General features: G+C 35.3%; 2 protein-coding genes and 1 long non-coding RNA gene across 4 annotated transcripts; 1 reads left to right on the forward strand and 2 right to left on the reverse strand.

Moving 5' to 3' along the window:
* Positions 1-1,325: 1,325 nt before the first annotated feature.
* Positions 1,326-7,871, reverse strand: stx3a (syntaxin 3a). The gene is made up of 9 exons (XM_028018973.1): positions 7,751-7,871; positions 7,469-7,568; positions 7,312-7,386; positions 7,117-7,187; positions 6,120-6,228; positions 5,186-5,259; positions 4,785-4,919; positions 3,530-3,640; positions 1,326-2,566 (listed from the first exon to the last, which is right to left on the reverse strand). The coding sequence occupies exons 1-9, from the start codon at positions 7,769-7,771 to the stop codon at positions 2,489-2,491; spliced, it is 774 nt and encodes a 257-aa protein (XP_027874774.1). The 5' UTR covers positions 7,772-7,871; the 3' UTR covers positions 1,326-2,488.
* A 2,903-nt stretch (positions 7,872-10,774) lies between these two features.
* LOC114145420 (uncharacterized) lies at positions 10,775-11,553 on the forward strand. The gene is made up of 2 exons (XR_003595682.1): positions 10,775-11,025; positions 11,057-11,553. It is a non-coding gene; the product is annotated as an uncharacterized LOC114145420 (long non-coding RNA).
* Positions 11,302-18,793, reverse strand: tmem176 (transmembrane protein 176). Of its 2 annotated transcripts, none has more exons than XM_028018974.1 (7): positions 18,660-18,793; positions 17,299-17,427; positions 16,464-16,574; positions 15,510-15,566; positions 13,725-13,892; positions 12,709-12,825; positions 11,302-11,766 (listed from the first exon to the last, which is right to left on the reverse strand). In XM_028018974.1, the coding sequence occupies exons 2-7, from the start codon at positions 17,422-17,424 to the stop codon at positions 11,725-11,727; spliced, it is 621 nt and encodes a 206-aa protein (XP_027874775.1). In that variant the 5' UTR covers positions 17,425-17,427; positions 18,660-18,793; the 3' UTR covers positions 11,302-11,724. The 2 variants fall into 2 exon arrangements, with proteins under 2 accessions (XP_027874775.1, XP_027874776.1); XM_028018975.1 differs by having other exon boundaries at positions 17,299-17,430; positions 18,660-18,772.
* Between the last annotated feature and the right edge of the window lie 7,431 nt (positions 18,794-26,224).

Raw genomic sequence — 26,224 nt, forward strand, 5'->3', positions numbered from 1 at the left:
GCAGAAGCTCTCTACAGTTGTGCTTTTAATCTTTAGCTATCAATAATCTTAGCCTGATCGCTTGATTAAATTAGATTTTATCTTGCAGGCCCTTCAGATCCTCCAGATCTTCTAGAAAGGGACTTCTGTTCTGTTAGAACCTAAAATGAAACTAAAAATCATAGATCACAGATCAGACAAACAAAAATGATGGTCGGTGTGTATATATTTTATTTGTGAAGAAAATTGACAAATCTATAAAACAGAAACAAATAAATTTTAGTTTATTATCCTACACTACAGCAGTACAAGATACAACTCGTACTGCTTAACAATTACACAAAAATTACAATTGTGTTGCAAAAATCTAAAAAAAACTTCAATAAAAACAAAATTACTGAACAGCCAAAGTTAATTAGACCCGAGATGAATGTTGAATAATGCCCAATATGCTTCACTATGTACATTTTACATCAAATAAGCTACTTTAATTTGTTTTTTATTATGTAAATAGGCTGTCATGGGAATGGGCTCGAACCTGAACAGGTTGCCAGTCCATTAAGGCTTGTTTCACGCTTCAGAAAAGCTTAGCTTCTCCCTAACATGCAGCTCAAAATGGTCAGATCTTAACATAAACAAGTCAGTCATCACCACCAAGTGGGCAGTCATAAACATTCTTAAGAAGCAGTGTTAAGCACTATAAAATAAACTTTAAAAAATTATGTCATATACACAGCTTTGTAATAAAAACACACAAAACAAGAAATTATAGCTGTTAAAAAAAGAGCCTCAAGGCAATGTCACAGTCATCTAAGAAAAAAAAAACCCTGAATATTTAAAAATATGAACACAGTCTAAATTAGAATTATTTTCATTTTATACATTATAATTGTCGCTCACCCACTAAGTGCATTACAAAAATGCAAAATCTTACCAAGACGTTTTGGTCTAATTTCCAGTGCAAATACCTTAATACACTTTAAATAAGAGAAAACTACCTCCTGAGTGACTTTTCAGTATAATAAAGGATCTTAAAAAATATTCCCGTATTAATGATGAAAACGTTCTAGTTCCATTGGCAGATTATTTCACTAAAAACATGGCAAAAAGGTGAAATAATCTGCCAGGGGAATTAGTACTTTTTTTGTGCAATATTAAGAAATTATTGACATAAACAAGCACATATTTATTGCTGAAAAAATAGTTTTAAGCTAGTTTTGTCTTATTTCAAGTGTACTAAGACATTTGCACTGGAAATTAAACTAAAACTTCTTGGTAAGATTTTGTGTTTTTGCAGTGTGCTCATATTAAACAAACTAAAAAAATTTAAATAGTTGTTATCCATGTAATATAAATTATTTCATTAACTGCAGTAAATAGCATAAGTATTGCCACAGTATGCTTCCAAGTAGAGTCTGTAATTAATTGATTGCAATAAATGTAATTTAAATTTAAATTATATCAACAAAACAAGCATAATTTTCAATTCAAAAACCCTCTTTGCTGCTAAGTTATTGAATAAGGAAACATATGACTTCAACAGCAAATATATTTGTTGCTTTTAGTTTATTATTTAAGTTATTCAACCATCAGATTGGTGCAAAGTGCCATTATATCCAATCAACATTCAGTTTTTTCAGAAACTTCTGATCATCCTTGCAACTTATTTGAAAAAATATTTCTACAGAAACATGGATGCCGACGTCAGCATTGGAGACGTCTGCGCTGCTGCAAAATGTTTAGGATTGAGATGCTATGTTATACATGAATAGCTTTGATGATAGAATAACTTCTGTTTGCACATCCTGAACACAACAATAGTCTTTTCCAGCAGTTTTTGGAGCAAAAATTAACCTACAGTGAGCCAAGAGAAGCATCTGCATCATCCATCGCTTTTTGCGGATGTCGCTTGAGCACCTGACTTACAGGCATACCAAAAAAAAAGCCATTAAATGGTTAATTAAAGTTTTTCATGGATTAAATCTATGTAATTAAAATAAATTAATGAACTAATTAATTTTAGCTGATTCTTTTTCATAGCTCTGCAGATTTTTGCTTGTTGAATTGAAATTAAATTGAAAAAGCTGATTTCTGCTTTCTTAAGAGAACTCAAATATTTTATAGAAGTTCAACATAATGCTATTTTTATTGTGTTGTACACAATAAAACACAATCACAGACAGATTGTACTTTATACGACTAAGGAATTTTTCAAATGTAGATGAAATGTTAACTATGTAGAAACTGTCCCCCAAAAAACCTTTGAAAAACATTTAGGTTTTGGCAGAAATTAGGCTTTTCTCTGACTATATTTCCATTTATTTAACTATGGATGTTCAAACTGCACTGAAATGTTGTTTGTAGTGTTGCCATAAGCTTACACTGAAAACAGAATCTTTTTCAAAATAAGTTGTTTGTTTCTTTCTATCTTGACACAGATCCACACGACACTGAACAGAATCCATGGTCACATTTGAACAGTTCTTTTCTGTTTCCAGACTCGGCTCCACTATTTGATGAAACTGTAGAGAAACGAGCCGAGGATGAGGGCCAGAATCACGCAGCAGCAGAAGATCATCATTTGTTTCTGGAGAAAGAAGAATGGGGTTAATACATTTTAATATATCATCTGACAATAAAATATTCCGCCACAGAACACATGGCCGTCTAATACCAGAAGGTGTGAGGCAGCATTTATAGTTAATTAGTGTAATAATAGTTATTTAATTGTTGACCTTTCTTTACATATTTGGTAGTATTGCCTGTAGGTTTGCAAAGGGGATCCCAGGCTACAGCACATGTCAAACTTCAGACCGGGGGGCCAAATCCGGCCCGCTGTAGCTTTTTATGTGGCCCTCTAGACTCTAAGGTGACACATAAATAGAACTGTCAAGATAACAGTATGCTTAAATATTATTTTATCAATTTTATCACAAAAACGATCACGAAATCCTGGAGGGACTGAAAAGATGTTCAATATTGTTTAATTTTAAGAATTTATTTATATTTTTAACAGCTTTGAAGAATAAAAAAAAGAATGAAATTTTGAAAGTATATTACGTCTTTTTATACTTGGTATAAAAAAGACTGTCAATGACACTAAATGAACAGGCAGTTTAAGAGTCAGCACATATGCAGGACCAAACCAAAAGAGCTGGATCTTTAAAAATAAGATCCAGCTCTGGCACAGCCTGCCCTTTAAGAACATTCTTCATCTTGATTTGACCCAAAATCAAAATGAATTTGACGCCCCTGATCTACAGGGTCTGAAAACAAGAATTATACAGATTTTGAGATGTACTCTACAAAGCCAGGGTAAGAATATACTGCATCTAGGCTTTTCTATGGACTTTTTTACTCATAAACTTCATAAAAACTTCATGATGTTGAGAAAAAAAACCTTAATATCAACCAACTGAAGCCTCCTTGACCCCCATAGTGACTTTATTCCAACTCAGCAGTAAACTCCAGCTGTCATCAATTATCTGATTGTTTTCTGCTTACAGTTTCTAATGAGGAAAAGATTGAACTCTGTGGATATTAAACTCACCCGGCGCGCTTCCTGCTGGAACTTGGCAGCCTTCTTGGTGTCTGCCACTGCCCTCTCAACGAACCCCACCGACTGATCCATGTTGCTTTCAATTCTGTCTATCATCCCGCCCTGTGAAAGGAGAACGAACAGCAAGACTCGATAATAAGTCAACTGACTGCTTTGTTTGATAACCAGCATAAAACTGGAATGCTTGTAATTGATTAAATTAACTTTATTTTCTTGTCAAACTACACATATCATTGTTTATTATTGGAAATTCATGTGATTATTATATTCTTATTATGCGCTTATAAAATTAATTTTCTTCTATTAACTCATACAATAATACTAATAATAATAATAAAAAACACAATCATGAGATTTTGTATTTCTGTTGACTTGAATACAACAGAAATTTGTTCTTTGCGCATGACGTCACTCTTTTTGAAACTCGGCCTGTTCCGCCATGACTGACGTCAAAACAGCCTATGCGCTCCTGTAAAGCCTGTCAAAAAACGCACATCTGGTAGCCTAATATCGCTTTTATTTAGTTGATTTCGCAGTAAAAATGGTCACAGGGTGCTGCGCGGTCGGCTGCACAAACAGACAATGGTGAAAAACAAAACCTGTCATTTTATTGTGTAACTTTTAACGCGGAAAGATACGGCGGTGATGGAGACGAGGGTGTCAGCCCTCGGTGTGTCTGCGGATTTGCAGCAAAACCTTGTACTTTTTCCAAGGTAAGAAGATAAATGTTTGTAAACTTCATAGATAAGTATAATTAGAAAAGTATTTAAAATATCATTATGGAGAAGGTACTGTCTAACCATTAGTAACCAGTAACCATGGAAACATTGCCCCACCGTCATGTAGCCTAGCATGTATGGAAAATGCTAGGTTAGCATCTCATCTTTTGTAAGTTTTTAAGGCTTCTCCAGAAACGCTGTTTATGACGTACTGATATAAATCGTGTGGTGTGAATTCAGGCAAAATCGGTAATTTGATCAACACGTCAGGAGGCAGGAGGTTCGGGTCGGTTTCTAAGCTAACTGTTTCCAGCTTCTGTAAATACCGCCGTGTTACATTCACAGACAAATTAGCTCAACTCGAACATGTAGAAGCCGTGAATAAGCTGGTAAAAACAACTTTGGAAAACGATTTCAGTCGCTCAGTTCAATACTACCAATAGACTAGAGGCCATTGTAAGGCTTATTAATGGTAGGTAAAATAAAGAGAATTGATTATTTGATTATGTCTTGGTTTCCATGTTTACCTGATTTTCCACCAGCATGGCGATATCAACAAACATGTCATGAAGCTCCTTGATGCTGCTTTCCAGCCTCATGATGTCTTTGTGACGGGCCTCGATCTCGTTCAGGGCCTGCTGGTTAATCTTGGACTCTGTGATCTGCAGAAGGAGACAGAAACAAAGAATAATAAATATTTTGCTGGCTTAATAACAAGCAGAATCCCCATGGGTTTTTGTAATTTTGCGATCCTTAACATTAGATGGTGAATCACAAAATAAATCCACAGTTTTCCATTTTTTATTTGTGCTTTGTTTGTAGGGAGTACCTCAACACTCAGCATCACCATTTTGGTGTTTTTCGAGTGACATGTCAATTATTTACCTCTTGTTGTAAATAACTGACTGGTATTATATTGAGATCTTACCCCTGCAGTGAAGACAGCTGAATTTCCCCCCTCTAGCATCTCCTCCAGTTCCTCATCAGTTGTTTTTTTCCCCGCTACAAAGAAAAACAGTTTTGTTTAAAAAAATTTAACATAAGGTTACTTAAAGCTAACTTAACTTTCTGCCTTCTATTTGTTTATGTTTTATTTCTATAGAAAGTCACTTCATAGAGCATGCTCAGAAGGGATTATTACTATAATGTTACTGAATCTGATCTTATTACATTGTTATAACTTCACTGAACTTCAACTTTCAAGCTAATCCTGATGGGATACATTAAAATATACTGAAGGAAAATGATCTCAGTCCAAAAATACGACAAAAAACAGAAACTAGGATGTTTACTGTTACTGATTATTTCAATAAAACCCATTATATCAGATCACCGGCTTTATCAGTTTATTAATACATAGAAAAACAGGCTAGAGATTAGAGTTGAACAGTTTTCCCTTAATTGACTTTAAATCAGCAGGTTAACAACTTCAAAATGAGGTTTTTACCCCTATTATTTGAGTTTTTTTATTTTATTTTTTTTTAAATTCTCACATTTTGTGTCTGTATCAACAGATAGAAGGTAATTTATTGCTCTTAAAATCAGATATCACATTTAATGACTTAATGGAGATAATTTTGTATTTAATCTATTTTGTGCAGGAAGTAAATGTTATAGACAATGGATAGATTTAAAACAACAACCTTTGTCATAGAACTTGCACTTTAAAAAAAAATTCTTTAATTATTTTTTTATTATTATTATTTTTTGCAAAATCACTTTTGACATAAAAATGACTTATGACATTATTTTAGGAAGGTGACAAAATATTTTTCTTCCAAAAAGCACAACAACAGCAACAAATCTGCAACATTGATAGTAAACAAACAATAAAAAATACAGACTTTATATTGAGTACTTACTGATCTCAAGCTGCCGGGCAATTCGTCCTTTGCTCTTATCCCTGAAGTCAACTTGAGCCTCGTTGTATTTTGTCATAACCTCAACAAACTTTTTAGCCAGTATTGCATGCTGTAGGGAAAAAAATGGAGACCGTATTTTATTTTTTTATAATTTTCTTTTTGCTCTGTCAGCGCAAAGAGCTTCTGTGATTTTAAATCTCTGCATTTTAGTTTACTTCCTGTTTTTTCTTTTCATAATTAAGGTCAGAACATATTTATCTATCTATCTATCTATCTATCTATCTGTCTGTCTGTCTGTCTGTCTGTCTGTCTGTATGGATGGATGGACGGATGGATGGATGCCAATAAGGTAATAATATTTGAGCTATCAACAAAAAAACATTTCTATAACTGATTGCTAAGTTAATAAAGTAACATTTACATAGCAACAGTAAAGAAAGTCTCTGTAAATGTAATAACTGCAGTAGATAATGTATAAATAGAATAGAATAGAATTCAACTTTATTGTCATTGCACTGTCACAAGTACAAGCAACGAGATGTAGTTTGCATCTATCCAGAAGTGCTCTACGAGATATAAATATTTATTTACAGATGTACAAGACTATGTATGTATGGACTATAAGGGGTTATAGCAAGAGATATACTGTAGATATTGTGTATAAATATAAATATGGGAGCTATATGCACAGATTATACAGAATATACAGAATATACAAGAATGTTAGGGAATGGATTATAGATAAATAATGGCAGATAAAATTTACAGGTTGTATGTGTGTGTGAAGAAAACAGTCCGTGATGTGTGTGTGTGTGAGGATAGTCCATGTGTTATTGTTGTATGAGAAGATAGGGGAGTACAGTCCTTATAGTTTATGTTTTATGTCAGGAGGCGTTCAAATAACATAAATAGGAAAGTATTTCTTGGACAAAATGTTACATAACCCTGAATGTTTACGATAGATTGACTGTGAAAAGTCAGATTATCATTGTCTGACCTGTGACTTGCGTATCCTGAGGTCTGCAGAGGCCCTTTCATCTGTGTTTGACTCAAGTTGTCGCTCAATACCTGACACACAGAGGCGCGTGCGTGCGCACACACGCACAAGGTTGAGAAAAATTTATTTACAACAACCTGAAACATACTAAAATATATCAGCAATAACAAGTAAAATGGAAGCATAAATACTGACTCTTCAGCTTGTTTCTTGCGTTGTTGGCTGACTTTTTTATCTCATTGGTGAGAGTTTCAACATCATCCTGTGTTTCTGAGTTCAAAGTTAAAAACAGATGAAAAAGGTTTAGTTACAGATAATTAATTAAAGCATTCTGAGCTTTGGAAAAAGTTACTTTGGTCAGGCGTGGGGGCCGACAAGACGGAGGAGTAGAGTTTTTTAATCTCTGTCACGCTCTCATCGATTTTGTCAATGCTGGTGCGAATATCTTCAATCTGAAACAAACGCACACACACCAGAGAATGATAAAACACACACACACCAGAGAATGATGAAACACACACACACCAGAGAATGATAAAACACACACACACCAGAGAATGATGAAACACACACACACACACACCTGAGCTGATGACTGTGCAAAGATGAAGACAGGAAGAGAGAAAGAGAGTACCTGTGCAAAGAAGTCGTCCATGAAAGCCTCATTTTCCACGGGAACCTGGATGTCGTCACCACCAGGATCACTCTTCTGTTCAGAACATGTTTGAAAAGCGGGAAGATTAAATTCCTCTACGGAAAGCACAAACAACCTTACGGAAGATGGTTAAAGTCACAAAAAAACAACTTTTCTTTCAGAATTCAAACTTTAATCTCAGATTTACTATTTAATCTGAAATGATTAAAGTTAGTATTCAGAGAAAAAAGTCTAAATTATGAGATTAAGGTGAGAATTTTAAGATTAAAGTTCAAAATCTGAGAAGAAGTCCAAATTCTGAGATTAAACACTAAATTCTGCTTTTGATTTTTTATTTTTCAACTGCCTTGTATGCAGAGTAAGATATTTACTTACTATTTTCATGAGAATAAATCTCAGATCCATTTTATTAATTAATTTCTACCATCAGATTGGAATTTATGTATTTATTACACATTGTCTGAAGTTAAATCTGACCAAGACTTTCATTTTTGAAGTCAGTTAGAATTACCCAAATTATTTATATGACCTAAATGCTAGTCACAGGTCAGAAAACTTGACGAGGATATTCTTTTTTAGATTTTTGTTGTAACTTTTCTTGAATTCAAAAGTTTACATATATGTAATCAGTATAAAGTGCAATTGTCTTTTAAACAGTGTAATTTGGGCCAAACCTTTTGGGTTTCCTTCCTCAAGTTTCCAATAGGTTAACCTACACATATGAGTTAATTGGAGAAACACCTGTTGGTGTTTTTTAAGGTTAGACTTTAAACACACCACTTTACTGTTTGACATGATGGGAAGGTCAAAAGAAATCAGCCAAAATAAGAAGAGAATATTGCATGTGGTTCATCCTTTGGAACAATTTACAGATGGTTAATTGTGACGCTTCCCTGATCAAACACTGCAAATATAGACATGATGGGAATGTCCGACCATCAGACCACTCAGAAAGGAGACGGCTTCTGTGTCCCAGAGATTATATTTTTGGTCCAAAATCAAAATACCTTGTGAAGATTCAGCTGAAGCTGGGCAGAGTCATTATCCACAGTCAAACTGGACTGAAAAGCCACCCAGTGAGGAAGACATTACTTCAACACATAAAAAAATAAATAAAAAGCCAGATTGCAGTTTGCAGATGCACACAAATGGAAATAGAAAATATTTCTATTAGGAAATAGAAAGTAATTTTGGTAATTCTCACTAACATAAAACAAAAAAAGGTTTGGTCAGATTTAACTTCAGACGTAGAAAAAAATGTGTGTCTTTTTATTCGGTGTATGTAAATACCACTCAACTGTATAATGTCTGAAAAACTAAGAAGACGAGGAAACAGAAATGATCAAAAAGCTTAAAACAGCAGGTTTAGTTTCATTTTAACTAACTAATGTTTTAAAGTGAATCAGAGGCATGTCTGTGCATTCTACAAGTGTCTCTCTGCTCATTTTGAATCTTAATAAAGATTTACGTACCTCCTTCAGCTGGGCCAGTCGGTCCTTCATTTTCTCTACCGTTGATTCAGCAAATAAATTAAATGTAAAATTATTTTAAAAAAAAGGCAAATCCAACTCCAATGAAATACTCAGTTAAAGCATTGAGGCTCCTTCAAATCATTCAGCAGCTGGTGACCCAGAGAGGAATGTATAAATTAAATTATTCCACAGTCTGGATCGCTGGATCGTCCAGATTGTTTATAAGGTTTCCTGCACTCTTTCTACACTGAGGACCAACTAAGCCTCTATCCTCTAAGAACGGATTAGGACAGCCATTTTCAGGAGGATAAATCTCTGACCCTCCACCCCCATACCCCTCCCACATCCGTCAGGCTAATCACACCGGACCTTCATTTACTACACTACACTACACTACAGCGGAAACAATTAACCAGATTAATCAACTGTTGATTTAGTAAATGAATAATCATTGTTGGTCCTGCATTTTGGAGGAAGCAGTCTCCCTCTGAATCTGCCTTCCTGGCTGCTGATGACAGTGTGCAGAGGGTGGCTGGTGCTGTCCATAATAGCCTCAAGTTTCTGTAATGTTCTCCTCTCTGCCACTGCTGCCAGCCAGTCCAGCCTTGTGCCAACCACTGAGCTGCCCCTGCTGATTTGCTTCTCCAGTTTGGAAAGGTCTGCCTTAGAGATGCTTCCACCACAGCATATAACAGGATGCTGGCGACAACAGAATGGTAAAACAACCCCAGCAGCTTTCCACAGATGTTAAAGGACCTCAGCCTCCTCAGGCAGTACATCCTGGTCTGATCCTTCTTATAAAGCTGCTTGGTGTTGCTTGTCCAGTCCAGCTTGCTGTCCAGCCAAGCCAAGATATTTATAGGTCTGCACGACCTCCACCTCCTGCCCTCCTATCAGAACTGGTCGTGGACTGCCTCTGTCCCTCCTGAAGTCAATGACCAGTTCCTTTGTCTTGGAAGTGTTTAGATGTAGGCCGTTTCTATGGCACCAGACAACAAAGTCCTTCACCAGGCTCCTGTACTTCTTTGCTGTCCTTGATGCACCCCGTGATGGCAGTGTCATCAGCGTACTTCTGAACATGACACATTTCAGAGTTATAGCAGAAGTCTGAGGTGTACAGGGTGAAGAGGATGGGTGACAGCACCGTCCCCTGCGGGGCTCCAATGTTGCTGACCACAGTGTGAGACGTGACACCTGGTCCAGGTGCGAGTGGGCTCGATGTAGGAGGTGGACGATGGCATCCTCCACTCCAACCTCTGCCCTGTAGGCAAACTGCAGGGGGTCTTCAGCGTCCTGTACCTGAGGTGGTTAAGGCAGAGCCTCTCTAGAGTCTTCATCAGATGTCATGCCAGTGCCACCAGTCTGAAGTCATTCAGCTCACTGGGCCTGCTCTTCTTAGGGACAGGAATGATGCAGGATGTCTTCCAGAGTGTGGGCACGCTCCCAAGTTGCAGACTAAGGTTGAAGATTCAACCTTAGTTGAATCTAAAAACAGCAATTTGCTGAAACAATAACACACTGAGACTTGTAATTATTATTATTATTATTTTAGTTATTTCAAGTAGACAAAAAGCAAAATAAGAAATGTAAAAATAAAACAGATTGTCAAGCACATTGACATGCAATTTTACATAAGTTGTTCAAAAAGGAGCAGGTAGAAGATACAAGATTTTCAAAACAGCAAACACAGAGGCCTAAAAAAACGTGACACATTTTGTTTGCCAAAAATATTTAAAGGTGATCCATTATGCTATAGTGTTGGAACTCAGCTGGGGTTGCTAGGTAACGGGCTGGTCTCTGCTGGGATTGCTAGGTAACAGACAGTGCTGCTGATTTACATTCACAAGGATTTTTGAAACAGCTCATTTTCCAGGCACCAAAAAACATTAAGTTATTGCCAAAAACCAGCTGCTTGTTTTTTTTTCCAAGCAGCTGAGCTTTTTTAGCAGTAGAGACTCAAATAGAAGTTAAAAAAAACATACAAAACACTCAATGCACCTTCTACAGAAGATACACGCCAAATATTCCTTCCCTCAAAATATCTGTTCCAGTCATAAATGCTTTGATTCCAATTTTATTGACTCCATGACATTTTTTCAAACTGTGACTGAAAACTGAAATACAGAGAATACTGTAAAAGTAAACCAAAAATAAAACCAGAGAATAAGAAATTAAGAAAGTAACAAATTTATTACAGTAAAAGAAATACCGATTGTTGATTCTCATGCTTCTCTTGGTAATTTCTAACAGAAACAGATGATTTCTTTTGGTTGATATATCGCTAAAACAGTTTAGTTTGAGACATCTGTGTTAAACGTTTCACAAAAAGGTGAGGAAAAAAAAGAGACACAGAAAACAGAGGATTTCAGTTTCCTTAAGCAGATCAAAGTGATCAAGAAAACTTGTAAAGTCATTTGTGGGCACAAGAAAACGCAAGAACATTTACATTTGGACAATTGTATCAGCTTCACTTTCCGTCCATTATTTTATTTCATTGTGGCTGGAAGAAGGTGAATCAATGGTCTGCAAGGACAGGAAGAGAGAGAGAGTTAACATTTGCACTTGCAAAACCACAAGGATTACAATAAATAAAATAATGTTGTTTGAATGAGCCATTTTAGGGCTTCTGTCACTTTAATTACAAATGGCCACGCCCCCCCAACTCAACGTTTACACTCTTACGTGAAAATGGCTGCAAAAAGATGTGTAATTATCCAACCATACATCTTTGAAAAGCAGTAGTGGAGCCTCCTGCACAACCAAAAAGACTGCAGCAAGTGGTTTCTGGAAGGTAAGAGTAGCACCTGCAGCGTAAAACCAGCTGGCCAAACGTGATGAGGAGTATTAAAAAAATACTCCAGGAATTTAAGAAAAACACAATGGAAAACAATACACTTCATTTTTGTAGCCTAATAATACTTAAATAACCAAACAAATATAAATGCTTTTTTGCATTTCAGGTAACATTATTACATTTTTGAGGTACAATGGCTCTCTAGTCAATGAGACTAGAGAGCAATTACGCATACATTTGAAAACCTTGATACACCACTGGTTGCTTTATTGTGAAGACAAGCAATTGATAGTGAAATAGTTTCATTTAGTCCACAAATGTCCAGAATTGTATTAAAATTTTAAAAAGATCTAGAAATTTGGAAGTTTCTTTGCAAATATTCATATTTCATGAGAGAATGGTGTTGATATTGAAAGAGTTGATGAGAATACATTTATAAAAACTGCATATGAATTTATTTTAACAGAAATCAAAATGTATTTCAACCTGAAATTATTCTGTACGAAGTATCTTAAGTGGGATATGATATTGCACTTTTTCCCTTCTAAGATTGATTTAAAAAAAATTACCATCCCAATTACCCTACAGACCTGTTTGTCTGCTAACAACTATATGTTAGCAGACAAACAGAATATACAAATACAAATTATAACCAAAATAAAACTACTTACTGCATATTGTGCAAAGATGTTTCTCTGCCTGTAGAGAAGCCAGCAGAACACGGCAGAGATGACTGCCTGCGCCAACGTGAAGAAAAGCAGAGATGACTTTAATCCCTTGGAGAATTTCTGTTGTAGGAAATAAAGAACAGAAAATACATTTCTGTAATGCAGTTTCTTTTTTTAAAGCACAGTCTGGCTTACACTGATGCAGAAACAGTGAGAGTTCTCTAAACATTATATTTCATTTGTTCCTATTATTTCTAGAATGTCTTCCTGAATTATTTTAGTGGTGTTTTCCACATCTTTAAAGTGGCAACCTAATGATTTGTTAGCAGAGAATCTATGCCCAAGTGATAATAGCACTGCTTCCACGTATTTTAAAAGTAAAAGTAACTTACTAAAGTAAAAACATATTTAGTAAAAGGTCTACTGAAGTAATGAGTAACAGATCAAAATATCAATAATTTAATATTTAAAAATTACATCATCAGATGGATCAAAAAATAAAATTATGTGAAAATGTTGTACTTTAACAACCATATATTTCGAAAATATTTCCTATAAATAACATAATCAGGCAAAATAAATATTATTTAAATCAATTTTTTCCATATAAATATATGAAACTTTAACGAAAACTGCAGGTGTGAATTTTTGGTTAAAACATGTTTGTTCATATATCAAAGTTACTCAGTGGGTAGAGAATCCAGAAATTTTACTCAAGTAAGAGTAGAAATACTTTATAATAGAATTACTTAAGCAAAAGTAAAAAGTACTCCTGAAAGTTACTCAACTAAATGTAACTAGTTACTACCCGACTCTGCTATGGCCAGAGTCGGGTAGTAACTCTGGCCATAGCAGAGTTACTACCCAATGGCCTTCATATGCATTTTAAAAAGTTTAAAAACTTTAAAACAAGACTTACAAACACACCTGACAAGTAATTATACATCAGATATGAAAAATTGAACTAAATCACAAAGGAAATTCTCAACATGGTGACATAAATAGAAGCAGACACCAACCGTGGTGTTGATTTCGTCCCAACAGCCGGGCCCGTCTGAGTGATATGGGAAGGGCTCTGTCGTCTTACAGAGCGACAGCTGATGTTGGTATAAATCCAGAGAGTAGATGATCACAGCCACCGCTGACAGCACCATAGCTGCCACGCTCGTTACCAAACACGCCTGCACCTGGATTGGAAAAGCACAATTCACTTTCTGCATATCGCTGGAATCAGAAAAGCACAAACTGAAACGGCTAATCAGGTCATCCTAGAACTTCTAGGAAAATACTTTGGGATTTGGTGACTCAGATTCAGTCGAGGCTGTGATGGCTAACATATTTCATAAAGTAAATAAAAGCAAAGTGCATTTAACCCTCCTGTTATGTTCGTTTCTAGGGTACAGCAATAATGTTCGTGGGTCAATTTGACCCGTGGAGTTTTCAATCATGCTATAGTGTCAGAAACCAAAAAATTCCTCCAAAATATTTTTGTATCTGATTATTAACTCCAATACTAACCATTTCAATCAATATTTGTGCAATGATGTTTTTTTATTTCTCACAAATAAAGGATCAATGACAACAACCTACTGATTTACTCATTTAGACATAAAAAATGGAATTTACATTTTTTATGTCCACTGAAAAAAACCTAGACACAAAAAAACAATAATTTCCTTGAAATTGATCTTTTGAAAAAATGTTTATATTACATTTTGATTTTTATTTTCCAATGGATGATCTTTATAATTGAACTTGAGACACACATACTGTTCAGGCTGATTAAAATCAAGATAAAGGAGTCATGCAGAGAGTATTTATGTTTCCTCCACTTCTGCTGAGTGTCACTCAGTGTGGGTGGAGTTTGTCCACTGGAACAGAAAAGATTCCCGTCAAAAGTTGTATGAACACCTGCTTTCTCGCAGTTTCCTAGTGAAGTAAAGAGAATAGTGAGAAAGTGGGCTTGTGTGGGTGCACACATGTGCATGTATGTGTGTGGTGTGTTGTGTTTGTGTGTGTGTGGTGAAATATGATTCATAGCTGCAAGGAAACATAGAATTGGACATTTTTAATCTTTTTTACCCTTCAACTTGACTGCCGGGTCAAATTGACCCGAACAGTATCTATGTAAAAAGTAGATGCAGGGGGGATGCAAATGTGTAAAATGAATAAATTTTCAATTTATATGTAGAGTGCGCCTATTGAGACAAATAGAAAAAGTTTCATGCAAAAAAAAATACTTCCAAGTATTTTTTTAAAAATTTAAACTTCAAAACGGGTCAATTTGCAACATAACAGGAGGGTTAAAAGAAAATGCGTGACCATGTTGATGAAGAAAAACACAGATGCATAAGTATTTTTGTCTAGTTTCTAGAGCAAATATCTCAGTTCACTTGAAATAAGACAAAAGTAACTTAAAAGTAACTATTTTTAAGTCAATAATTCTTGACTATAGATAGAGAAGTTCAAGTTCCAATTGCAGATTTTTTTACTTATAAGACACTTTTCCTGTTTTAAGAAAAAAATCTGACAATCGAACTCAAACTTTACCTATAGTCAAGAATTATTGACTTAAAAGCAAACATACTGTATCTTGCTGAAAAGTTACTTTTAAGTTACTTTTGTCTTATTTCAATTGTACTGTGATATTTGCACCAGAAACTAGACAACATTTTTGGTAAGATTTTGCAATATAACATTTATGCAAATAACATATGTATTGAGAATGATATAAACGATGACATAAATAATATTGTTATCATTTAAAATTCATGCAAGTTTTTATACGCCTGGCGCAGACTTACGATCTTCATTGAGAAGTGTTTATCCAACGTCACTGCAATCAAACCTGCTGCAATGAACTGAGAACAGAAACAGGTAGATTTATTACATTCCAGCTGCAAATCAAAGTGAAAAACTTCAACTTTATCAGCTTTTACACAAAGATCGTCCTAATTAACAGAAACTTCAGTATCTAGCTGTGTTTCTGTTATAAATGTGCACAAAACAGTTCTACAAATATCAGAAAAACACAATTTCACAATTCCAGCGTTTCTGGCTTTTTTGTGTATGTGTATTTTTTTCTCTTTTTTTATTTATTTCGAACAAATAACATAAGATCAAGTAATATCAACTTACATATGAAAAATAAATAGAAGAATAATACTTTATATATAAAGTGTCTGCTACAACAAAGAAATAAAGTAAAAAAATATATATAAAAGGTGTCTGCTTATGAGATAAAGTTAAATTTCTTAAGAGTTATTGTTTTACAAGCTTCTAATTATTTGAATTAAATATTTCAACAGGAGAATTACACAAAAGCTATTATTTCTATTAAATAAGAAACACAATTAAAATCACACATGAATAAGTTTGTTCATGCACTAAGTTATTAAAAATGTTCCTGTTTTCTTCTTCGTGGTTTATGCCAGTGGCAACATCCTGTGGTTGATCCTGTGCAAAAAAGTGTTTCCAATGCAGTTTTGCAAAATAAACCCATCTTGATATAGCCGGGTAAAAAAAAAAACACTTCACCCTAACACAACAACTTTTAATCAACTTTAAAATTTATGAGATAGGCATATTTCCATAAAGCAAATTTATTTTTGAAATGTCAAATTGCACAATTATATAGTCAACGTAAACACAGCTACTATGTAAATAATCTACATAACATACTCAGTTGATTTTTTTTTCAATAATATTCAAATTTATTGAAAATGGCTGCATAAGAAGACGCAAACAAAACAGCTCACTGTTAATCCGGTCCACCAGGGAACGCCGAAGATGACAACAGGAGTGTGTACAGTGAAGTGTAGAGGCAGTGAGTAGGTTATGACCATCAGCCCCAGCATCACTTGGCTCAACTGGTACAAACACAACGAAAACACATACAAATCATTACTGTGGAAACTGAAAAAGAAGAGAATATAACGGCTTTTTAAAATTGGATTAAAACAGTTTTTTGTATTAGGGCATATTACACAACAGAAAAATGGTGGATCTGTGAAGAACGGTGAGGCTCCTTTTCGGTTTCAGTGCTAACCCAATCCAGTTTCTGATCCAATTTGGTTAGAACTACTCAGATTCTGTCCCAACACCATGAACTCCATTGGGTCATTTCTGATGGATGGATCCGATCTTTTGATAGCTGGTTTGTTTGTTTGTTTTTTCTGCCAGTCATCATACATGTAAGCTACATGTCCGACTTAGCTTGCAAATAAAAGCTGTTAGCTGAGCTAACTTTGCTTGTTCACCAATAATTACTACGATAAATAGCACCAATATTTATTTTAGTATTACGCAGAGGTGGGTAGAGAACTCAAAAAAATGTAATTGAGTAATAGTAGTAACGCACTTATACTGTTTATAAGGTAGGAAGAAGGCGAGATCCAGTTCTAAGTTTGTGGGTTGTTTATTGTTGTCATAGCAACTCCAAATCAACTGCCTGCCAAGATGGATGTCAGTTACAAAGTTTGCGGAAGTGTGACGTCACATTAGAACTTTTGCCCGTGACCTATGTAAGTTCGACGCTAAGAAGCTTACTAGCCAGGCTAGCACAAACTTGAAAACAGACGTAAACATACTCACCCCCAGACATTTGGGCTCGCCCTTCTGTATGGCGGCGTGCAGCTGCTGTTGTCTTTCAGTCAGTTTCACTTTGTTCGGATCGTCCAGCACCTGCACACTTAAATCCCTGGAGATAGACACGGCCATCTTCTGCTGATGGCGACAACAACGCTGTTACACAATGTTAATCAGACCATCCAAAGCTTTTCTTGCTCTGCGCAAGTAAAGCATTTAGGCTTAAGTACGTAATGTAACTTTTATAAAGAATGTGCCTTTTATTCGTTAAAACTGTCATTATCTCCTGACTGTTAAGAGATAGATAACCTGTGAAACATCAACGTTTCCGCCGTAGCTTCTTGTTCTTTTGGGTTTTAATGGGAGTCTAAACCAACTGAAGGTGCATTTACCGCCACCTATTGGTCTGGAGTGTGGACGTCAAACGATAATCTCCTCCCTGAGCTACTATTGATGTCTGAAGAAATGCAACACTCCCCACCAAAATCAACCAGTCAGAACCAGTAGGAGGGTCTTATCGCTGTGAGTCAACTTCATGTACTCGCTGCTAAATTTGCTAATGGTGGAAAAACAACTTAGTGTTACAAGAAAACTGTTTATCCGCCTTCAACTAGCATTAGCATTCACAACAGGCTCTACTGATGGGGAAAACCCGTGCTTAGTAGAAATAAAGGAGGGAGGGGCAGGGGATGAGAGATTGTGATTGGCAGCAGTAAGACCCGCCTCCTGGCTCTGATTGGCTGTTTCTAGTTAGCGCTGGGAGAAGACAGAGATACATTTTTTTCAAAGATTATCTGACTCATATCATACTGTTATGACATACAGACACTTTCAACAAATATGTAAAAAAAAAACAAAAAAACACTATTTTTAAAACAAAACTTACATACTGCAGCTTTAAGAAAGTTACAGAAAGAATTGCAGAAAAATGCTAGCTTTATAATCATTCTTAGTTTGAAACTGACCAGCTCTATTGCTTAACACCTGGATAGAGTAAGATTTATACTGAGTATTATAGAAACAGCTTTAACAATTTGAGTTAGGGTCAATTTGTTTGAGTTTGGCTGGAGTTAGAAAGTTTTTAAGTTGCATTATTCTAACTACTACGTATTTTGACGTGTTTTAATAAAAACCAGAAGCACGCTGATTTTTATCAACGTTTTTCTGATGCAGGGTCTGTAGGCGTATAATCAAACACGACAGAGATTTTAAAAAGCAGATGAACTCTGATTAAACGACCACAGTGGTCTGTGCTGCTTCCAGGTCATAGTTCTGCTCTGTTGTTTCTAATGGTCATTTGTTAAATCACCAAACTCCAAACTTACAATCTAATGATGAATCAAAAGTACATCATGCGTGATTCCTACCTTGTATTGGACAGTCAGTGGTCTCTCCGTCTGTTTTCTGTCTGCTCTCCACACTGTGCCTCCCTAACTTCTCTGTTCAGAGCCAGCAGGGTGTGTGTGAGGAGAGGGAGAATGTGTTTACCAGGGACAGACTGGTGTGTGTCTGTGGGAGAGGTCCAGTAAAGCTCCCCCTCCTTCGTTTCCTCTACCAGTTTTGTGCATTCCACAAATTAGTTTCTTGTTGGGGTTTTTCACTGTGAACTGTTTATCTGGGAACCAGGAACCGGATCATTTCTGCAGACCGGAGTCTCTCCGTCGAGGTAAATAATCCTGTTTTAGGAATATAAATACGCACATGTTGGTGTTGTTTGTGTCATGCGAGAAGCTGACATGAAAAATGTCAACATGAAGAGTTACAGATGTAGACTACTCTCCACCTCTCCAGTCTACATAATACTTTCAGCCAGAGATGGACAAAGTACCCAAAAAATGTACTCGAGCAAGTGTAGCAATACTTCAACATACTTTTACTATAGTAAAAGTAAAAAGTAGCCATCCAAGAAATTACTCAAGTAAGAATAAAAAGGTATTTGGTGGAAAGTCTACTGAAGTGAGTAACTGATCAAATTATCAATCATTTAATATTTAAAAATTACATCATCAGATGAATCAAAATATAAAGTTAAGTGGAATATTTTATGGACCAAAATGAAAATAATTTAATAAAATAGCATAGTGCAAAAGTAGACAAAAGAAAAATCAATTTCTTTCAATATAAAGTTAATGAAACTAACAAAAACTGCAGATGTGTGTGTCTGTGTCTGGGAAATTTTTAAACATGTTTATTTTTCATTCAGTGAAATTACTCACAGTGGGTAGTGAATCAGTTTTAAGTAAAAGTAAAAAAAATCTTTTTCTAAAAGTTACTCAAGTAAATGTAAATGAGTAAAGGTTCGTTAGTAACCACCTCTGCTTACAGATTACTGTAAATATGTTTCAGATCTGGATTTTGTTGTTTAAGTGCATGATCATCTGTCAGGCTGCAGGTTGTTCTGAAATCAATTCATTTTCCCCGTGTTTGCACAGAAGCATGCTACACTTTCCAATTGTATACGTAGAGACACTTGACAACTTCCTTCAGTGTTTCCTGTAGAGCTGTCCAGCTGGAAATCTAAGGCTTGAGATGAGATCTTGAGGATAAATCTGTGTCATTTATAAAGGGTTTGTCATGGATTGTTCCATATCTGACTTATTGTGTGGGAGGGTGGGGTAGCACTTATAAAACATATATAGATTATTATTTTCTTTTCTATAGAACTGAAAGTGGATACAGAGATCACACAAACACAGTATTTAGACAGTCAAACTTTTTGGAACTTAATGAATTGATAGAATACAGTATCTTAAAATTGATCAATCGATCAATCAAGTTTATTTGTGTAAAACATTTCAGCAACCAGGTAGTTCAAATTGCTTTACATCACAAAAACATCATAAACAAATCGTACAGTCACCAAATTGTGAAAACTAGTAACAAACATTACATTTTGATGACTGTCATCATTAAAACATCAATACACGTCAAATTTATTGATCAATGTTTCATTGATTATGTTTCAAAAGCAGCTATAATCAGCTGGGTTTTTAGTCTGGATTTAAAGGAACTCAGTGTTTCGGCTGTTTTGCAGTTTTCTGGAAGTTTGTTCCAGATTTGTGGTGCAAAGAAGCTGAATGCTGCTTCTCCATGTTTGGCTCTGGTTCTGGGGATGCAGAGCAGAACAGAACCAGAAGACCTGAGAGGTCTGGAAGGTTGCTATGACAACAGCAGATCTTTTATGTATTGTGGTGCTAAGCTGTTGAGTGATTTATAAACTAACAGAAATATATTAAAGTCTGTACTCTGAGCTACAGGGTAAGGACTTCAGAACTGGGGTGATGTGCTCTATCTTCCTGGTTTTAGTCAGAACACCAGCAGCAGCGTTCTGGATCAGCTGCAGCTGGAGGATTTTTTAGGCAGACCTCTGAGGAGACTGTTGCAGTAACCAATGCAACTGAATATATATAGATGAGTTTCTCTACATCTTGCTGGGACATTATTCCTCTAATCCTGTACATGTTTTTCAGGTGATAGAAGGCCGACTTTGTAACTGTCTTTATGTGACTCTGAAGGTTCGGGTCAGAGTCCGTCACTAAAGTTATGTCACATCCAGGCATTGATTTGTGCTAAGTATCTATTAAGTGCTTGGATCAGTTCAGACTCACCTGTAATGTACAGTAGAGATGTGAATCATCTGCGTAGCTATGGTAACTAATCTTATTTACATACAATTTATGTACAAATCGCATAAATTATTTTCCCAACAAATACTTAAAGCTGATTTGTAAAAAGATAAAGCAAACACAATTTAAAAGGTACTGAGATTTTTCACTGTTTTTCGCAGTGATGATGGAAAGATGCATTTCAATTAAAAACTAACATTTTTTGGAACAATCCAGGCACTTTGGGAGCTGGTGAAGTTGTGCCAGAAACATCAGGACCAACAATGACATAAATGCCTGTACAAGGTCCTGCGTATCAACATCTTTGTGCATGTCTTTTTTTATATATATATCAAAAATGCATACACTAAAAGATTAATTGCATTTCATTGTTTTAATACAAGTCATTTAAAATGCAAAAGAAAAACTGCAGATGCTTCTAATTTTGAAGGAGTATTGCACAATTTATCAGAACATCCTGAAATCTACCAGTGTGTAGTTTGGCAACACATAGTTCAGGTTCTGATGCCTTGAGCAATACAAGACAAAACCCACAAAATGTTTCTTCTGTTGCCTGAAGTCAGCATGTTTCACTTCTACATACCAGTGAAAAACCAGGCAACAAACATATAGACGGGAACTTGGTGCCTCAGTTTTGAGTTGCCTCTATCTTTTTTCAATCTTTTTTTTTTTTTAAATAACATGGGTCTAATAAATAGAGTAGATTGTAATAGTGCATCATGACAGATGATTTCATTCAAATATACATTAGGAATACTTTGAGTTTGAGTTCTTGTTCTTACAAAACTAAATGTTCAGATTCACTCTCTGGATTAAAACAGACAGGAAATAAATTAGAAAGCACAATCTTATCTTTCTGGAAAAACACCTCTAGCATCAAACGGGAAACGCTTAGAAAGTTACATTTTTAGCTGAAGGCCTCATATTCTCACTAGAAGCCAACCCAAAAATACTTGGTATACTTGGGGGGTTTTCAGTGTAGGACAATAGAAAGGTTGTTCTGCTTGTCGGCTGCTTTAGAACAAGATGTTCCCAGTTCATCCACCGGACCTTCTGAGATATTTCTGTCAATACAGTTTCTCCACTATTTCAGAGTCCCCAGCGTCACACACACACGCCCCCCACGTCCCCCTCACACACACACAGGCACACACACACTTCCCTTTGTTGTCACAACACATCTGCTTCTTACCCCACAGCATTCCTCTGTTTCCTTGGAGGATTGTGACATGTGGTTCTGATGAAATAGCATGCTTAATAGACACTCTCAGTTCCTTTTTACTCTCTCTTTGTCGGTTCCAGACTCTTCTGAATCTGAGCTAACATCCTTAGAAAACAGAAGCGTTGACAATTAAACAGGCATCAGCTCAAAAACACAACCAGCTTCTTTGTTGTAAATCTTTTTCTGTTTCTGTTGTTTCGTAACTTAATGCACAAGTAATTGAAATAGTAAAGTGCAAAATTCTGATTATGTAGTTTGCGAAATTAATGGGACTGCAGATGACAATTAGCTTATGCTGTAATTTGGTACAGCACATCAATTAGTTATATACATTGTTCCTTTATAAATAAAGTTTATTACTATTTATTGGAGATATTATCTTCTTGTCATTTCCCCCATGTTGATATTGAGCATGTTACTCAGATCTGATGTTTTCTCCTGTACTGTCAATTTTACAAGTGAGATTCAGTGAGCTGACAAGAAATTATATTTTGAAAATTATTTTATTCCCAAACAATCCATAGAAAAGCCTGCACTGGCATCACACCAATAATGTTTGGTGTGATATTTGTAATATTACTGTTTTTTTCCCAATAAATTCAAAACATCCCTGCCATTATTTGCAGTTTTAATCATTTTAAGTAACATTTTTGTCTTTATTTAAGCATCTCTGTTTGCACAGTTTTATTTTTCACAAATTGTAACTAGTCTCTTGTTTTTAATGTACAAGGACACACACATAAACATCTATGTTTTCTTAAAAATTATCCTACAATGATGCACATACTTTTGATTTAGAGTGTGTTGTTTTTGATAACTGCACAGTATTTTAGGTTGTAATTTTGCCATTGCTGTACAGTAATATATATATATATATTCTTATACTTTTTTATCATTGTGTGAATCTACAGGCCTGAATTTCCTGTTATTTTGATGCTGTTAAATCTGAATTTTCCCTTTGTGGGACAATAACAGATATTTCTATTCCATTCTTCTATTATTTCTGTACTATTTGAGTTCTTATCTTTGTACTTTAAGCACCAGCGGTTTATATGTGTACAAAGTGAAGTTACGTTCACTATTAATTCTGGGTTTTTTTATTCTGTTAACAGTAATATGGCTCCTGAAAGGGAAGACTCAGCATTTGAATCCATGTGGCGTCATTTCTCCACCTGGTTTGACGTTGAGACTGCTGCGGTGAGACAAGAACACAATCAGTTCAGCTTTGTATGAATTTAAAAATAAAGACAACTCCCTGTTAAATGTCTCTTTATGATGTTAAAAAAACAATATTAGCCATTTTGTGACCTTTTTTTGCTCCTTTAATGTAACACATTCTGCACAATTATTATTGTAGTTAATTTAGCATACATAAAGTTAAGCTTGATTGCTTAAAATTTGCTCATTTGCACACTTTAGTGTCAATCATATTTTGTAGGGAGGTCATAAAGGTTAAAGTGACCTCTCTGTACAAAGGCATCAGTCAGAAAAATAATACAAAAGTGTTTTTGCATTAAAATGACACAGTAAAGACAGTCTTTGATAATTAGAAAATATATGAGAGAACACTGACATTACTAAACTAAATGTTTTTTATGTAAATCAGAAAAAGAAAGAACAAAAACTGTTTAAGGAAACTCCTCACAGTCAGACAGTAACACTGTAGGAGCTTTAAGAATTTCTAATAAATACTAGCTGAGTTTTAAATGTGAAGAGTAAGGTAGTTTTCACACCTGACAGTAGACTCGGTTCGATTGCGATATTTGTTCTCTTTTACACTCCACTGTGTCAAATCAAGCTAACCATTTGAAAAACCTGTTCCCCTCCTCGCCTGAGGGGGCGCTGCACCTAGAACTATGGAAGGAAACAAACAACTTCTTCAGTATCTTCTTAAGTATCTTCTGAAGATACTCAGTGCAACTTCCTCCTTCATAAAATGTAAACGTAAATGGATTAGCATCAGATTTTAGCAGTTGCAGAATAAATTTTTTGTCTCAAAAAGACTATGAGAAAATTCTTCCTCTACCACTATACTTGAACGTTTGTTTTTGGTTGTATTTACCCAGAATGCCCTGTGCTTTAGCCCACTTCCTGCTCTTGGAGCAGTCCATGGTCCGTTATGTATTCGAATTGCACCAGAGTTCATGTTCACGCTTCTGTGAACGAACTGGACAATCAAGAACTGCTTCAGCTCAGTATTAGTTTAAGGATTTGCACACGTATACAATCAGGACGTTTCACATTTTTTCCCCACCACAAGCAGATTTTTGTTGAATTGTGCAGGATACATGTCACATTAAAAGCTAAAAAAATGATCATGGTCTTATTTTCTTACCTCAGATACTTGGCAGTTTGGTTTTTATTTCCACTGTAAGTGTTATAAAATGAGTTTATCAGTGAGTTGTGTGTGTCTGTAGGTGGTGACCATCCTACTTGGGGCTTTCCAGCTGCTGCTATGTGTCTCACTCATCCAGAGTGATCAAATGTTGCCAAAGTTCTTCTTCATATTGCCTTTGGTGTTGGGAATTGTTGTAAGTACATCAATGGTGAAATTCTTGGCCTGCCTTGTATCAAGGTTTAGCAAACTCATTTTAAATCCTGGAGGCCATTTAATGTTGCTTTAAACAATTAGCAATTACTAATTGCTGACTTTATAAAATACCACCATGACATTAAGTGATCAATTTAACGATTTAGACTTTTTTTTAAAAGTAAGCATTGTGTTTTTGTTTGAATTACAGATTATAGCCGGGGGATCGCTTGCAATGGCCAGCCAGAGGAACCCAAACAAACTACTGGTGATTAGAAAAAAGTTATTTTGAACAAAGTTATTATATGTATGTACTTTTTCACAGAAAAACTCTAAATTTCATGCATGTATAAAAAACATTAACTAAACTACATCATAAAATCAAATTTTAGAATTTTAGAATATTATCTGTACCAGAGTAACTATACATTTTACTCATGTGGGAGTAGCTCTACTTCACCATATTTTTACTCAAGTAAAAGTAAAAAGTAGACATCCAAGAAATTACTCAAGTAACAGTAAAAAAGTATTTGGTAAAAAGTCTACTCAAGTACTGAATAACTGATCAAATTATCAATCATTTAATATTTAGAAATTACATCATTAGATGCACCAAAGTACAAAGTTAAGTAGGAATTTTGGTATTTTAAGGACAAAAATGAAAAGTTTATATAGGTAAACAAAAACTAACAAAGTCAGGCAAAAGAATAATTTTCCAAATAATCTTTTCAATAAAAACATTTTGGTTAAAACATGTTTGTTTTTTGTTCAGAGGGCAAAGAATCCAGAAATGTTACTCAAGTAAGAAGTAGAAATATTTAAACATATTTTTATTCAAGTAAAATTAAAAAGTAGCAGTCTAAGAAATTACTCAAGAGTAGCAATGCTTCATAATACAATTACTCAAGTAACAGTGCAGTGTAGCAAAAATACTCCTAAAAGTTTTTTTTCTAAAAAGTTACTCAAGTAATTGAGTAAATGTAACTAGTTACTACCCAACTCGTTCTATTTTGTTTTCTCCCCAGCTCCGTGGCTGTGCTTGCAGTAATTTACTTGGTCTGCTGGGGTCGCTGTTGGGCTTCGGCATTTATATCTACGTCATCAACACTGCAAAAAACAGGGAGCCATGTTCGACTACCTTCAGGCACTACAGATGTGTTCAGGAGGATCTAGAGGTCAGTCTCTCCTGATCATTTCCCCCCTTTCCTGTTACTATTTTCTTTTTGTTTTATCTTTTGCCATTTATAAACAGTGTTGGGTAAGTTACTTTAAAAATGTAATCTGTTACAGTTACAAGTTACCTTGTTTAAAATGTAATTGTAGTGTAACTTTTTCGATTACTTTTAAAAAGTAATGTAACTAATTACTTTTGATTACTTTTTGATTACTTTGAGGTTTTAATGAGTATTGACCCATGTTCAACATTTCACTTTTGAGAACTGAGTGGGAACCTTAAAAGAGCACTAAGCTGAGAGGGAATTGCTGACAGGCAATCAGAGGAGGTCCACAAGAAGAGATGCCAGCACCAGGCATGTAAGATTTTCTCAGACTCCT

The sequence above is a fragment of the Xiphophorus couchianus genome, chromosome 5 (genome assembly GCF_001444195.1).
Source record: "Xiphophorus couchianus chromosome 5, X_couchianus-1.0, whole genome shotgun sequence".
Taxonomy (NCBI): Eukaryota; Metazoa; Chordata; class Actinopteri; order Cyprinodontiformes; family Poeciliidae; genus Xiphophorus; species Xiphophorus couchianus.

Bases quoted from the DNA above. Each gene is read 5' to 3' on its own strand.
- tmem176 (XM_028018974.1), bottom strand. From the start codon at position 17,424: ATGGCCGTGTCTATCTCCAGGGATTTAAGTGTGCAGGTGCTGGACGAT. The intron at 16,575-17,298 runs GTGAGTATGTTT...TGTTTGTACCAG, and splicing joins GCGAGCCCAAATGTCTGGGG to TTGAGCCAAGTGATGCTGGG. The intron at 15,567-16,463 runs GTGAGCTGTTTT...TTCTGTTCTCAG, and splicing joins CCTGGTGGACCGGATTAACA to TTCATTGCAGCAGGTTTGAT.
- stx3a (XM_028018973.1), bottom strand. From the start codon at position 7,771: ATGGACGACTTCTTTGCACAG. The intron at 7,387-7,468 runs GTAACTTTTTCC...CTTTGAACTCAG, and splicing joins GGCCCCCACGCCTGACCAAA to AAACACAGGATGATGTTGAA. The intron at 7,188-7,311 runs GTCAGTATTTAT...TCTGTGTGTCAG, and splicing joins CGCAAGAAACAAGCTGAAGA to GTATTGAGCGACAACTTGAG.